This window comes from Aythya fuligula, chromosome 3 (genome assembly GCF_009819795.1).
Source record: "Aythya fuligula isolate bAytFul2 chromosome 3, bAytFul2.pri, whole genome shotgun sequence".
NCBI lineage: Eukaryota > Metazoa > Chordata > Aves > Anseriformes > Anatidae > Aythya > Aythya fuligula.
Genome location: NC_045561.1, coordinates 37,446,951 through 37,460,474, shown reverse-complemented (window position 1 = coordinate 37,460,474; position 13,524 = coordinate 37,446,951). Strand labels below are relative to the sequence as shown.

Below are 13,524 nucleotides of genomic sequence, written 5' to 3'. Positions count from 1 at the left end.
TGCTGAAGACCTCTCAAACCTCTGAAGATTTTAATCTCATGCTAATCCCTTAACAAAATCCTGACAATTCAAAAAAGGGTTCCTAACCATCATTCTCTTTCTCTAATTCAAAGGATTGTCAAAATATGTTGTGGTAGCCTTAAGAAAAAGAATCAAACGATAGAGAACATCATTACTGCTATATACATTTTTTGGAAGATTACTGACCCAAAAGCCAAATAAAAAGGTCAAAAGTTAAATCCATGTCAATGAGCACTTACAGCTGTAATTCATACCAAAGCAGTTCTGCAGCACGAAGGACAGCATACCAGATTTTAAACCTTAATTAAGATACCTGTGACATTACCCTGCTTCAGACAGTGAAGGTGTTTTGTTATGATTTAAATAACTCATTCAGACCATCTCAGGCCACATTCCCTCTTTGGAAAGAACCTTTTCCTAGGACACAACCTGAGAGTAAAAGAGGCTACATGAAAAAACACGTTGACAGAATAGCTGAAGTCTGTACCCTTGTCTCAAGAGAGTACATCCACCCAAAATCAACAAGGAATGAGAGCAGTCTCATCCACCCCTGCAGCAGGCTTTGCTGTAATAGTCCAGGATGGTTTAGCCCACCCTCCTGGTATACTACAACCTCAAGTAGTGTTCTTTACTAGAAAGCTTCGCTATCCCGAGCAAGAAGTCAAGGGATTCTTAGCAGTTCTTTTTCTAAGACTGCAATTTATATCTAAGTGGTCTACATATTTCCAGGATCTATAAGCTACTAAAATTGCAGACCAAAATATTTTTTTTCTTGAAAATTAATAATGTTGGATTTCTTTTTATGTAGACTAAAAAACAGACAGGCATCAAACACAGCTACCTCAGTTTTCAACTTCCTTTATGAGTTCATTCATAATGTGTACAATGTGTACACATTGTGTATAATGTGTGCAGTGTGTACAAAATGTCAGAAACAAGGGATGCAGAAGCAGCAACAGGTTGTTACTCACCCCTTTCTCAGCTACCTCCCAGTAACTTACTTACCGTAGCTCTTCCAATGTTTGCTGCACTTCTCGCAAGGCATCAGCCTCCAGATTATTGATGAGCTCTTTTCGATATCGAGCAATAAAAGGAATTGTGTTTTCTTCTTGAAAGAGGCGAATTAAGTTTGCACATACCCATGGCTCAACATTTGTTCTTTCTGACAAAACCTGTAACAAGAAAAAAAGAAACAACACACCACACAACAAAATGCTTAGGAAAGGTAGTGGATTGCTTTAAACAGCCTCTTACTCAAGTTCAAAACCAACTACAGAATAATATGCTAACCAGCTTTGTCCCTGACAAGACAAGATGTAAGTCTTCCCACACATCCAACCACCACAACCAGTACTTCAAGAAGACTTGTAACAACCAATGTTTCCAAGACCTTGTGACTACAAATAAAAAAAAAATAAAAAGGAAAATACGGTCTCTTGGGAATAGAATTAAATAGGATAAACAACAACAACAACAACAAAAAAGACAAGCTACCCATGGCAACACAGAAAACTTGAAGCTTTTTTTGTTTCTTTTAAACAAACACCAGTATACCTCTTGGTTAAGCAAAACAAAATAAAAAACAAAACACGAACACAAAGCTGATACAAATTCAACTCTGCCAATAGAAACTAGTATGATATTACCGTAGGTTTCAAGATGAATTAAGTCTCACACACCTAAACGTGATTTTGTACAAACAGGGCTTTCTATAGATAGAATTACAGTGCATCAAAAAGAAGATGAGAACAAATTAGATAGGTACTTTATCTTACCAATGGTTTAACTATCATGGGTTGTTTGAACTTTACTACAATTATTCCCATAGACAGCTGATTTAAAAGCCTTTCAAAATTATGAGGCCTAAAAACATAAAAACTCCAGCACAATCACATTCACTACATTTAGAGCAGCAATACAGTAAAGAACAAATTCTCTACCTGCATTTCCAAGAATATTTTAGAAGAATCAGGCATATAAAATTTCATACCCTTTTATGTAGGCAGTACTAACCATGATACATATTGAACTCATATTAAAACGTTCTCTAACAATAGCTAGCATGCCAGAATGAGAGCTATCCTAAAACTGTCTTTATTTGAATGGCTTCAAAGTTAACATCCTACAAAAAGGAAAAATGGTATTTCCCTTGATGTCACTGTTGTTTCAAGAAAGCAAACTTCTCCTTCATGGTACTGCAAACTGGTACACGCTCTTAAATGAACCTCTACAATGAAATGATCCATGCTAACTAAATCTTAAATTCTGAAACAGGCACCCCAAATCTTTCAGCATCCATTCCTTTAGAAGTTTCAGTTGGCTATACCAAAAAACTTGTGCTGATACATAAGAAATATGCAGCAAACTGTTACAGGCAAGCTTTGTAGTAAGGACTTCATAAGTCACAGATGTTAGAATAAAGTTAAGGTTTGAACTTTTAACAGTTATCAACCAACATTTATATTTATACATATATTATGACAATTTAATCAGAGGTTAAAGGAGTACTTAGCATCACAATGACTCTGACATTCCAACTGATGCCAAGAGGATTCAAATTGCATGTTAGATTCTACATGCAAATTATGTAGGAAATGATTTCATTGACACCTGAGAAAAGGAAAAGATCTCATACCTGTACAATATCCCAGTTCATTTCAAATTCTTCTTTTACTTTGTTGCCTCCTAGATTTTTTACTGGCTTTCCTTCAGGAGATGTAGTCGATTTAATCTTTTTAAAAGGTGGTTCATCAAATGCAAAATCCTCCTCAGATTTCTCATGTTTCACTTGATTTCCCGCTATAGGAGCACTTGTTGAAGGTTTTTCATCACTCTCTGAACTCTTTACATTCGTCCCTTGGAATGAGTTTGTTTCCATTTTTTTAGGCACTACTGGCATTTGATTTAAAGTTTTCAATTCAGTGCCTACATTTTCTTCTTTATGTTTTAGAAGTTGCACCCTATTATCTTCTGCAGGAGCAATAGGCAAGGATACATCCTACCAAAAAGGACACAGAAACCATATTAGGCATTGACTTATAAATTGTCTCAACCACATTTCAATTAAAACCATGGAAAACTTCAAACCAGACATTTTTTTCCCCCAGAGAAGTCTCTGTCTGGCAGGGAAATGCCAAGCCAGACATCAAGCAACCTGAAATATTTCTTGTGTGTAGGAAATAAAAAGATAAACGTACCAACCAGACCCACAATTTAAAAGAAAGATCAAATTAAATTATCCCAGAAAGATTTAAGTTGGGGTCTCATTTAGAAGTTATCAACCTACAGTCCTTACCTCCACTAATCTGAACAAAACTGGGAGCAGCATTGCAGGGAAGCACACTTCCAATGAGGTATTAGGTGCAAAATGGGAACTGGAACTGAGATTTGGTCTGCTATTGCTTAACTTTGGACAAGCCATGTGTTCTTTCCTGAATTTCCCCAGAGATCACCTTCAGAGTCCATGAATGTATTTCTCAATATACCACGTATCTCAAAACATTCAGAAAAATAAATACAAACTAGAAGTATTGGCTCCTGTCATGACCTACCCTCTCATGCTAATCTTTGACAAAAGACAACTAACTTCTGATAGCAATATATCATAGATTCACCACAATAAATTTCTGCCCTTACTGGGTTGAACAACCGTGCAAGGAAACATAAGGAAACAGGACTTATTTGTGTTGTGGTACTGAGCTGGTAAAAATGTAGAAGACATCAAAGGAGTAACACACAAACCAGAGGCATTATGGTGTTTACTTTCCATTATGGAAAAAACAGTGCTTTTTATGTATTTTTGTTGTTGAAAGAGATCTTCATGGAAAACCCTATCAATAATCACTGGCTAAAGTTTTAAAGGGAGAGTCCTTAGATTTGGGACAGTTAAATACACAAGGAAAGCCATATTTATCAAATCTACTTAATCTTTATGGTAACATTTGAATCAGATGAGCTGATCACTCAGTCATGCAACCGAATGTGCTAGCATTGGACAAATTCTACTTATGTTACTTGCCCTCCATGGTAATTGTCTCTTGCTTACAGATACTCACCAATTCTTCTTTTATCGCTACCTTCTTGACCTTTTTCCTGGCCACTGCTGACCGTGGAGCAGCAGGTTTTTTAGGTTTTGCCACATTTTTCTTTGTCAACTGAGGTCTCTTGGCAACTTTGCTTTTTGGCTCCCACTCCTCCTCTTCCTCTTCGGATTCAGAGCTCCTGAAAAACAAACAAGTAAACAATACTGCTTGTGAGAAGAATAAAAAGCAAGCCAATGAGTGTTTTCTGCCACTAAAAGAAACAAACAGGAAAAATAAATAGAAAGATAGATACACTCGAAAAAACACAGGTCTTTCCTGTTGCAGAGCTAACAGCTGGAACCATTTAACAAGCTTTCCTGAAGCTCATCACTGGCATGCACACACAGTGTTTCAACAACTGGCAATTCAGTTTCACTCTAACTTCATTGTGAGCATGAAGCAGCAAAAGTAGTTTATGTTTTACAATTTAGAAATTTTGTGCACTAAGAATTTTTAATAAACCTCTCAGAAATTGTGTTGTTCTTGTGCTTCTATTCAAGCTTTGCACAAATCTTTGAAGAAAACTGTTGTAACATATATATCAAAACTATATACCATATAAATGAAAAAAAAAAAAAAAAGCCACCATGGAAACAGTAATCTTACGAATTAAGAAATGGAGATAGTTCATCATCTTCTGATATAAGGGCTTTGGATTGAGATTTCACCCTCCTTGGTAGAGATGTCATCTGAAACAGAGTGGAGAAGAAAGAAACAGAACATTTGGTTAAAGTTAGTTTCTTATTCAGCCCTTTAACTCGCTGCCAAGTGTGTCCTCATAATGTCTTCACCAATCACAAAAATTTCCTCCAGAGAAAGTTTAGATTTCTTAGTATTCAAGAATTTAGGCCACAGCAGCAGACATTCAACAATCTTTTCAATTTAGCCCACAGACAAACCAGCACTAAAGACTCCAATTATTTTTGTACTCAATTGGAGGTAACTATTCCAGCTGCATGTAAAGCTATCCTAGCAGAAGGAATACTGGTTCCCAGACATATTACTGTGTGTCAGTTGCATACTGTGCCAGTCTTTTCTCCATCAGTCTTCTAAGAAATACAGAAAATAAAATTAAAATCCAACAATGTGAGCTAGCATATGTTTTTGATGTGTACAGTATTGCAAGAAGATTTTCCATTTAGATCTAGAATTTCATCTTTAAAGACCAGTTGTTGCTTGTATGCATATTAAAATCAATGATTCTGAAAGAGCTGTTTGTTTTCCTTGTAAAGCAAATCCAGAATTTACTTAAGTGACAGTTGTCAGTACCATAGCAGAAGAATGATTATTGGAGGCCCACATCAAATAGCACTAGCTATAAGCTTACTTAAAAAATACAAGCCTGGAGCAAATGCCACGGTCAGTAACAGGTCAGCTCTCCTGTACTGCTTCATTGACTGCAATCCTATCTGGTGAACAGTCAGAACATGCCGATCACAGAAATCCACAGAATCTCCACAGAATATACACACACAAAAAAGTTACCTTATTAGCTTCTTGGGTTACTATTCTGCACCTGGAGTTTTGAGACACCTACAACTTCACCTGGACACTTTGTTTCTCAGTTTTCCTTTGCTCTTTACAGCTTCATGGTCACCATCATAGTCCTGAGTTAGTTATAGATTTATTCTTGTTGCCTCAGAGGCATGAAAATAATGTTTCCATTTTATATTGTACTTCACTCTGTGAATGGGAGAATCAAAAAATGTTATTCATATTTGCAACACCAAGATTTCCACAATTAGGTAACACCTGAGTCAGATGGATCTCTGATCTCTTTTGCAGGCACTGGGACACCTTTCAAATGGTCAAATTTCACAGTTCTTTCCATTTTTAAACTAGGTATTCAGCTTCAATATCACTACTGGTCATGCTTCTTTAGCTAATCCAACCAGTATCCAACCGTCTTCACCCAGTGCACTAACAGAAGCACAATTACCATGCAGCAAATATAGAAAGGGCATAGGAAAGCATGAAATAGAATAGAAAGTGATATGTTCTATGGAAAAGTTTGATGTCATTTGTGGTTTTTTTCCTTTTGATTTCTTGGATTTTCTGCTTAAAAATAATTAGACCATCTTTTTTGTGTTTGCTGCAGAACTTAACAAAGATGGAGAAGTATCAAATACACATGGCAGATCCAGGCGATCAGCTCAGCACAGAACCTGTCCTGTGCCCCACTCATCAATAATGTGATGTCAGCCCTTAAATGCACGTAGCAAGATGGGACTGGTCTCATCTAGATTAATAATATAATTAAAGTTGAAGCATAGATTATCCACTAGATTTTCCTGAGAATAGCAGTAACCTTTTCCTGAAGGTGTTGGTACATGCACTCAAAGTTAATTTGGACTAAGGTAAGATATCAATACAAAGCAGACTTATTTCCAAATAACTCTGTGAATAGACAAGCCATGGTCAGAAGCCAAAGTGAGCCAAAATGAATCCTACAACTCTGAATAAAGGCCAAGAGCATCTGCAAGATGAATATCAAACACGGGGTATCACAACGTAAAAATAAAAAAAGTCTGGGTATTTCACTGGGAGGTGAGGTCCAGTCACAACCATGCCCCCCTTCTAATAAACATATGCACTGAATTAACTGTACTCAAAGCAGGAATCTTGCAGTTGCTACCTATATTCTTTTTGTATACAAAGAATCCTTTTTTGATTCAAGTCCACAAACACACTTCTGATTTGATTCCAATTGCCAGACAGCTGTCTGCTAAATTTTCCTCCTGAGCTGCCTGCACTAGGGTGTGCTAACACCTACAGTTAATGACTAAGAAAAACAGTCCTTCTGTGATTCACTGCAGGGGGAGGCAGGGAAGAGGATGAAAAAGCAACTAGTCTAAATGCCACTGGTGATGATGAACAAATATTACAGAATTTTTATTTTTTAACTTAAAAGACAATCTCTGAAGTGAGGCTGGAAGACGGGGAAAAAAAAAAAAAAAGAGGCAAGCACAGATACGCTTCACAAGGGGGGTCTAAAATGCTCATAGCACTGACTACACGACAAAGCACTCACAGGCTATTGCCTGCGCTGTGCTCCGCTTCTACTTGGATACGATTCCCTATGTTTCGTGAAGGAGACTTGTCAAGAGAAGCAAAAAGAGGTTCCTGCCTCCAATGTTGAGTGAGCTAGGAAAGACGTTATTCATCCCACAGCGTACTGGGATCAAACCAGGGTGAAGCTGGCCACTCGTATTACATTTTTCAGATGGACTGCCCTCAGCAGCAAAACTTCCTTTACCACTTCCTTCTCTGTAGCCTCCAGGTAACCATGCTCCCAGCCACGTGTAGGCAAGGCCTAGTTTCTACCCCAAGAAAAGAAACTACAGCTTACACAGAACTGTGCCCCCTTCCCAAATCCAGAAAACTCCACAGCTGTAGAAGAGCCAACTACAAGGCTGACTGCTTCTTGAACAATGAAGAGTACTGAATTTGTACCAGAGAAAAGTCAGAACAAACCTTTTCTATCCCTACCTGTGTCTCTTTTCACTGTAGCTGTGCCTTATGGCAGGTGGTTGCAGTGCCCCTACACTTAGCACCTGAAGAACCTAAACATACAGCATGCAGTGATGTGCACAGCTATCTAACCACCCTGTGTAGGATTTCACTGGCTTGCCATTCCGTGTATTCAACTCCTACAGCTCTGTTCTAGCAGCTCTCCTAGCAGCCAAAGCCAGCAAACGTCCAAGCGATGTTTGCTAGTACATTGTTTTTTCTTATTGTATGTATTGGCCAAAAATTTTGTGGTAATTAAAAAGAATGCTCCTTGAGAAAACAAGATCTTAACAATCATCCTGCCAACAGTATTTTCACTTCTACAAGAGGCAACAAGAGTTAGGAGCTAGAAACTTCTGCCTTGCACAAGCAGCTCTTGTTTCATTTCAGATCTGTCCACAAATAATAATCTAAACCTGTGCAATAGGCTGAAACCTTAACACAGAACCTTTTCCCCTCTTCAAGGGAATAAAAATTCTTCTGCTCATCTGCCTCACAAGTGACGGAAGACAGCATGAAACTTCCCTGCTAGAAACACCCAAATTCTCTCTGCTTTACATACTCAATAATCACTAAGGGCTTTCTTCTCCACAAAAGAACAAAAACATTTCAGGACATTCTTCAAAACTACTCCCCACGTAAAAAAGAAAGAAGACTTCGCAGAATTATTACACTGTCCAATGAGGAAGGCTTGAATCTGTTTAAATAATTGCTATTGTAGGTAAATATATTTCCCAGGTCTACTCTCCAAGCAGTTTTGTTACCAATTCTCTTGCTCCCAACACTTCTATTCTCTCCATCCAATGCAAACTCCACAATGCATCTGAACTATCCCAGTGGCTGTACACTTCTCCCTGTCTGACAACTACTTGTTAAAATATGGTGAATGCAGTTGGATGTTGGGCCACACCACGACCAAAGAGAAGAAATGGCAGAGCTCTTCTTACACTTCACTGTACAGAATCTTAATACCAGTTTGCATAAAACATACAGCAAGGGAATGAAGTAATCATTCTGCTATTCTCTCTTCACACATCTGAGTTCCAGGCAGTGTGTGCAGTGTAAGAAGATTAGGACTTTAAGGGCCTTATTACGTTAAAGAGCAATCCAAGCTTCATTTAGAGACTTTAGAAAGATGATATTCTCTTCATCCTCTCTATTCATGCAAAGATACAACCTATCAAAAGTAACTTTCATAAGCAAGTACTTCGGTATGAGCAACTACTTGCAGAAGAAGTTTTTAAAGTCCTGAAAACTTAAATGTAACCAGAAGAAAAATAAACAAACAAACAAAAACTCTTTTAACCCCACCATCTTCCAAGAACTCCAACAAAACCCATGACTACCACAGAGCTACGTAACTCAATGACTAGAGCAAAAAATTTCAAAATTAGAAATTGCTCCACTGATCCTAACAGACTGTGTTATCTTCTACAGTGCACACTAGGGAAAAAATAACCGTTTAAAGTTATAGAAAATATTATGCCTCTACAATATGATCAAGCAAATGTCATTATGGTAAGTTTAAATCTCACAACCTTACTACATTAAGTCACATAAATCCCTCATAAAGAAAAAAGAGAAATATAGATCTGAGGATCAACAAAGGCAGCTGCACCTTACAACTCACACAGTTTTTTCTACCTGAAGGCACAATATTAAAAAAGCACAAAACCTAACCACCAAAACACACACATACTTGGAATTTTGTTTCATTTCTGTAACTGCAAAAAATCCTCTAGCACAAAAGGACACAGAAACTTCTAAAGCTCTTTTCCCTATTAACTCCAAGTAACGCATTCCTTCCAGAAAGGAAATCTGTCTGTGTAGGAAGCTCCTCAATCACTGCTCTGCAGCCTCTGCTTTTATAAGAAAATAGCAAGGATAATAAAATTTTGCATTTTAGCTTTTCCTAATATCACACAGTCCTAGCCAACCAATAGTTTATTATAACATCAAGCATCTGGGGCAGGACATAAAAAGCACTACGGATCCCACATGACAAGTGCATTTCAGACCATTATTAGCAACAGCAGAATGGCCCACTCTAATAACTATATGTAGGTTTTTAACAGTTTGATTTGGCTTGTCATTTTAAGACACTTCCACTGCATGCCAGAACTAAGACAAAATCAAAGCGTGAGCATCCTGTCAAGCAGCATAGAGGAGAAAATGCTACACAGACCAATGGCAGGGACTTGCACTGAAATTACTGCTCCATAAGATTTTTGTCATCTCCAACAACTAAGTTGTACTTGAAAAATATAAAACCAACTTACTTGCAGCTAAAATCTTGGCGAACTCCCAGACACTTTTGCTGGGAAAAGCTAATGCACTAGATTTCCAACTTTCTTTTCCTACAAAAAGACAGTCGGGACTACCTGAGAAAGGAGTCAGATAGAAACCAGGGGTCTCCAGCGCTAACTGGGAAGTTACAGCCAGAAACAAAGGTGCAGGCACGTAGGGTGGGTGTGCACGTACAGCAGAATCCCCGCTAATCACCAAGGAAAAGGCTGATAGTGCAGAATCACAGAAACATTTAGGTCGGAGAAGACCTCGAGGATCATGTAGCCAAGCTCTGCAGCAGCAGCACCACCACGGCAGCACGCCAAGGCCGCACGCTGGGCGCACTCCTTGCTGCCCATCCGTGGTCCTGCACCCGATGGTCAGGCTGGACGGCAGGAGCCACCTGCACCATGGGGCGCTGCCAGAGGGGCTGTGCACAGCAAGGGATGGGGCAGCGCTCTCCGTGTGCCTCTCTTTCACGCGGTTATCTCGAACCACCTCTGAGATAACACCAACCAGGTGGTGCTACCACAATGGCAAGGGGCTCCTGAGCCAGCACAGCTGCGGGATGATGCGTGGCCAGTCTCCTCCTGCCCAGCAAACCAGCCACAGCGCTCCCACTGGCCCTGACCTAACGGGTTTCTTTCTGGGGGACAGCGAAGTCCTCTCCTGCAGCACGTTTGGCCGTGAAGGTGACACTCGTTTGGGGATCCTGTGCGGCACGTGTGGAGCTGAGACGGCACGGCTTGCTGCCGCGATGCGCTGCAGCCACACCGCGGCTGCCGGGCCCGGAGCGGCACCGAGCCGCGGGCACCCGCTGCGCGCCCCCCGCTGTCCCCGCAGACCCCGGCAGCACCGCCCGCTTCACCCGCGGGGCTCGGCTCCTCCAGAAAACGCCCCCGTTTCCACCCGGCAGAGCGGAACAAAAGGCGGCCCCCCGCCCCGAAGGGCGCCGGGGCCCGCTCCCCTCCGCCGCCGAGCAGCCCTGCCCTGCCCCGCCCCGCTCACCCGCGCACGGCGAGGGCCGGGAGGCGCCCCCCAGGCTTCGCCCCCCTGCCGCCGAGTTTGAACGGGCCGCCAGGTCAACCCCGGCCGCGCCGAGCCCAGCCGCCCCGCCGCGGGGAGGAGCAGGAAGCGCCGGGCGCGCCGCGCTGCAGGAAGCGGCCACCGAGCGGGGCGGAGCGGCCCCGGCCCCCGCCCCCGCCTTCAGCCCCGCTCCGCCCCGCTCAGCCCCGGGCTCCTCCGGCCACACGGGTGGCGGTGGCCGCCCTGCCCCTGCCTGCCCCAAGGGGTCCCCCGCGGCCGGCGAGGCCCCCGCCGCCGCCGCCAGGTGGCGCTGGGCGCCGCGGGGCCCGGGCGCTGAGGGAGCGGCGGGGCTGGCGGCTGCGGCGGCGCGGGGACGGGGTGGGGAGAGAGGGGGCAAGCGCTCCTCGCGGTTTGGTGTCGGCGGCAGCCGGCGTGTGACATAGAATCACAGAATCATTAGGCTGGAAACGACCTCCAAGATCATCTGGTCCAACCATCCCCCTACCACCATCACCCACTAAACCATGTCCCTAAGCACCAGGTCCAAACTTGCCTTGAATACCACCAGGGATGGGGGCTACACCACCTCCCTGGGCAACCCCTCCCAATACCTGACTGTTCTTTCTGAGCATAAATGTTTCCTAATTTCCAACCTGAACCTCCCCTGGCACAACTTGAGGCTATTCCCTCTAGTTCTATCACTAGTTACCTGCGAGAAGAGGCCGACCCCCAGCTCCCCACACCTTCCTTTCAGGCAGTTGAGAGCAATGAGGTCTCCCCTGAGCCTCCTCTTCTCCAGACCAAACAACCCCAGTTCCCTCAGCCGCTCCTCACAGGCCTTGTGTCCCAGGCCCTTCACCAGCTTCGCAGCCCTTCTCTGGACATGCTCCAGGGCCTTGATGTCCTTCTTGTGGTGAGGGGCCCAAAACTGAACACAGCACTCGAGGTGTGGCCTCACCAGAGCTGAGAACAGGGGCACTATCACCTCCCTGGTCCTGCTGGCTGCAATATTCCCTGATGCAAGCCAGGATGCCATTGCCCTTCTTGGCCACCTGGGCACACTGCCGGTGCAAGGGCTGGTGCTCTGGTGCCAGCAGGCCAGCACCTGCTGCAATATGAAAGGTGCCCTGGACTTTCATTTAAGCTAATGACAGAGTGGAGATGCAAAAAAATCTAGGTTCAGTTCCTGGCTCACAGGAGTTTGCAAGCTATTGGAAACATTTCCACTGCTGTTGGTAGGCTTTGGATCAGAACCTCAGTGATACGATGCATCTTTTCTGTTTCTCTGAGGTGAGGTTAGTTATTTTTCACAGGGGCATGGGGAAGCAGAAAGCATATTTGTGTGACACTGAGATACCATATCAAGGGCAAGCACAGAATACATAGAAATAAATACATGCTTTTTCTCACAGCCCACTGGAAAGATAAAAAAAAAAAAAAACAAACACATGTGGATCCAAGTATAAATTGGACGTTTGTGTTCCTTTACCTCATGCAGATTAGAACCTGCATTATTTCCCCTTATAACTACACTACAACATTTGCACTCTAGTGTTGAAAATACTGTCAGCGTCAGTATTCTGTAATTAAGTTTCAGATTAAGTTATGCTTCCTTGTGATCTCTATATTTATTCCTTTTACATCTGTATCTCCTAACTTTCAGCTGCATGCTTGTGAAGTCTGTCTCTTACGTAAAGGTTAATGGGTGCTGGTTTTCTGGAGTCCTCTCTATAAGAGTGGAGCAAGCAAGCTGTTACATCGAAACTGCCTTTCATGCTTCCATTACCGTAAAAGGTCTTCTGCTTTGTACCATAAATATTTGTAACTTGTGGTCATAACTACCAGCTAGCTGTCCTCAAGTCTTGGAATGGTAACATCTTAAATATAACTAAGGTGTAATAAACTTAAATAATTCATAATTTTTCATCTTGACTTTATAACAAATGTGTGTTTAACGGTCTGGAATTACTTTAAACACAGTAATGTTCAATGCAGCCTCTGTCTTTCCATGAAATTTACCTGACCTCTATAGCTTTCAGGGGCCCAGAGAGAGAATTGTGCACATGCATGTCTTTATGCATGGGGTTATATCTGTGATGCCAGATCTTCAGCTGATATAAACTGTCATAGCTCTATTGGTTTAGATTTACACAAGTTGAGGATCTGACTCATAGACCTCAGTAGGACTGTTCACATGTTTAAAGGTAATCAAGTATATAAGTGTTTGCAGGCTCAGAGCTGATTCAATTGGAATTTTTGTCCTAGTAAGTGCTGAACAAAGAGTAGTTTAGTCTCATGTTACAGAAATATCCATTGCTAAGACTAAACTCTTGTAATCTAGCCTGCTAATGTCATACATACAAAATCATCTTAGATATTCAGACTGTTATTCAGCTCAAATATCTTCACTTATAAGTTATTTATAAGTAAATTATTTATTTATTTATTTATTTATTTTAATGTTTCAGATCAGATGCTGCTCTCGTACCAATCTGGAAACAACCTTCAAATATAAGAACCCAGTGCACTATGCAAATAAGGACAAAAGATTGTGATTATAAATAGGTTTGAAATCATATTTAAATACTTGGTCTGATTA

General features: G+C 41.8%; 1 protein-coding gene across 3 annotated transcripts in view; it reads right to left on the bottom strand.

Moving 5' to 3' along the window:
* The window catches only part of SRBD1 (S1 RNA binding domain 1), a 131,761-nt gene extending 120,753 nt beyond the window's left edge, over positions 1–11,008 (bottom strand). For all 3 annotated transcript variants that reach the window (XM_032184794.1, XM_032184795.1, XM_032184796.1), the window contains exons 1-6: positions 10,908–11,008; positions 5,589–5,786; positions 4,710–4,792; positions 4,077–4,242; positions 2,657–3,019; positions 1,027–1,193 (exon numbers count right to left, since the gene is read on the bottom strand). In XM_032184794.1, coding sequence (XP_032040685.1) covers positions 1,027–1,193; positions 2,657–3,019; positions 4,077–4,242; positions 4,710–4,792 — 779 coding nt within the window. In that variant the 5' untranslated portion in view covers positions 5,589–5,786; positions 10,908–11,008. The remainder of the gene's footprint in view (positions 1–1,026; positions 1,194–2,656; positions 3,020–4,076; positions 4,243–4,709; positions 4,793–5,588; positions 5,787–10,907) is intronic.
* Positions 11,009–13,524: the final 2,516 nt, after the last annotated feature.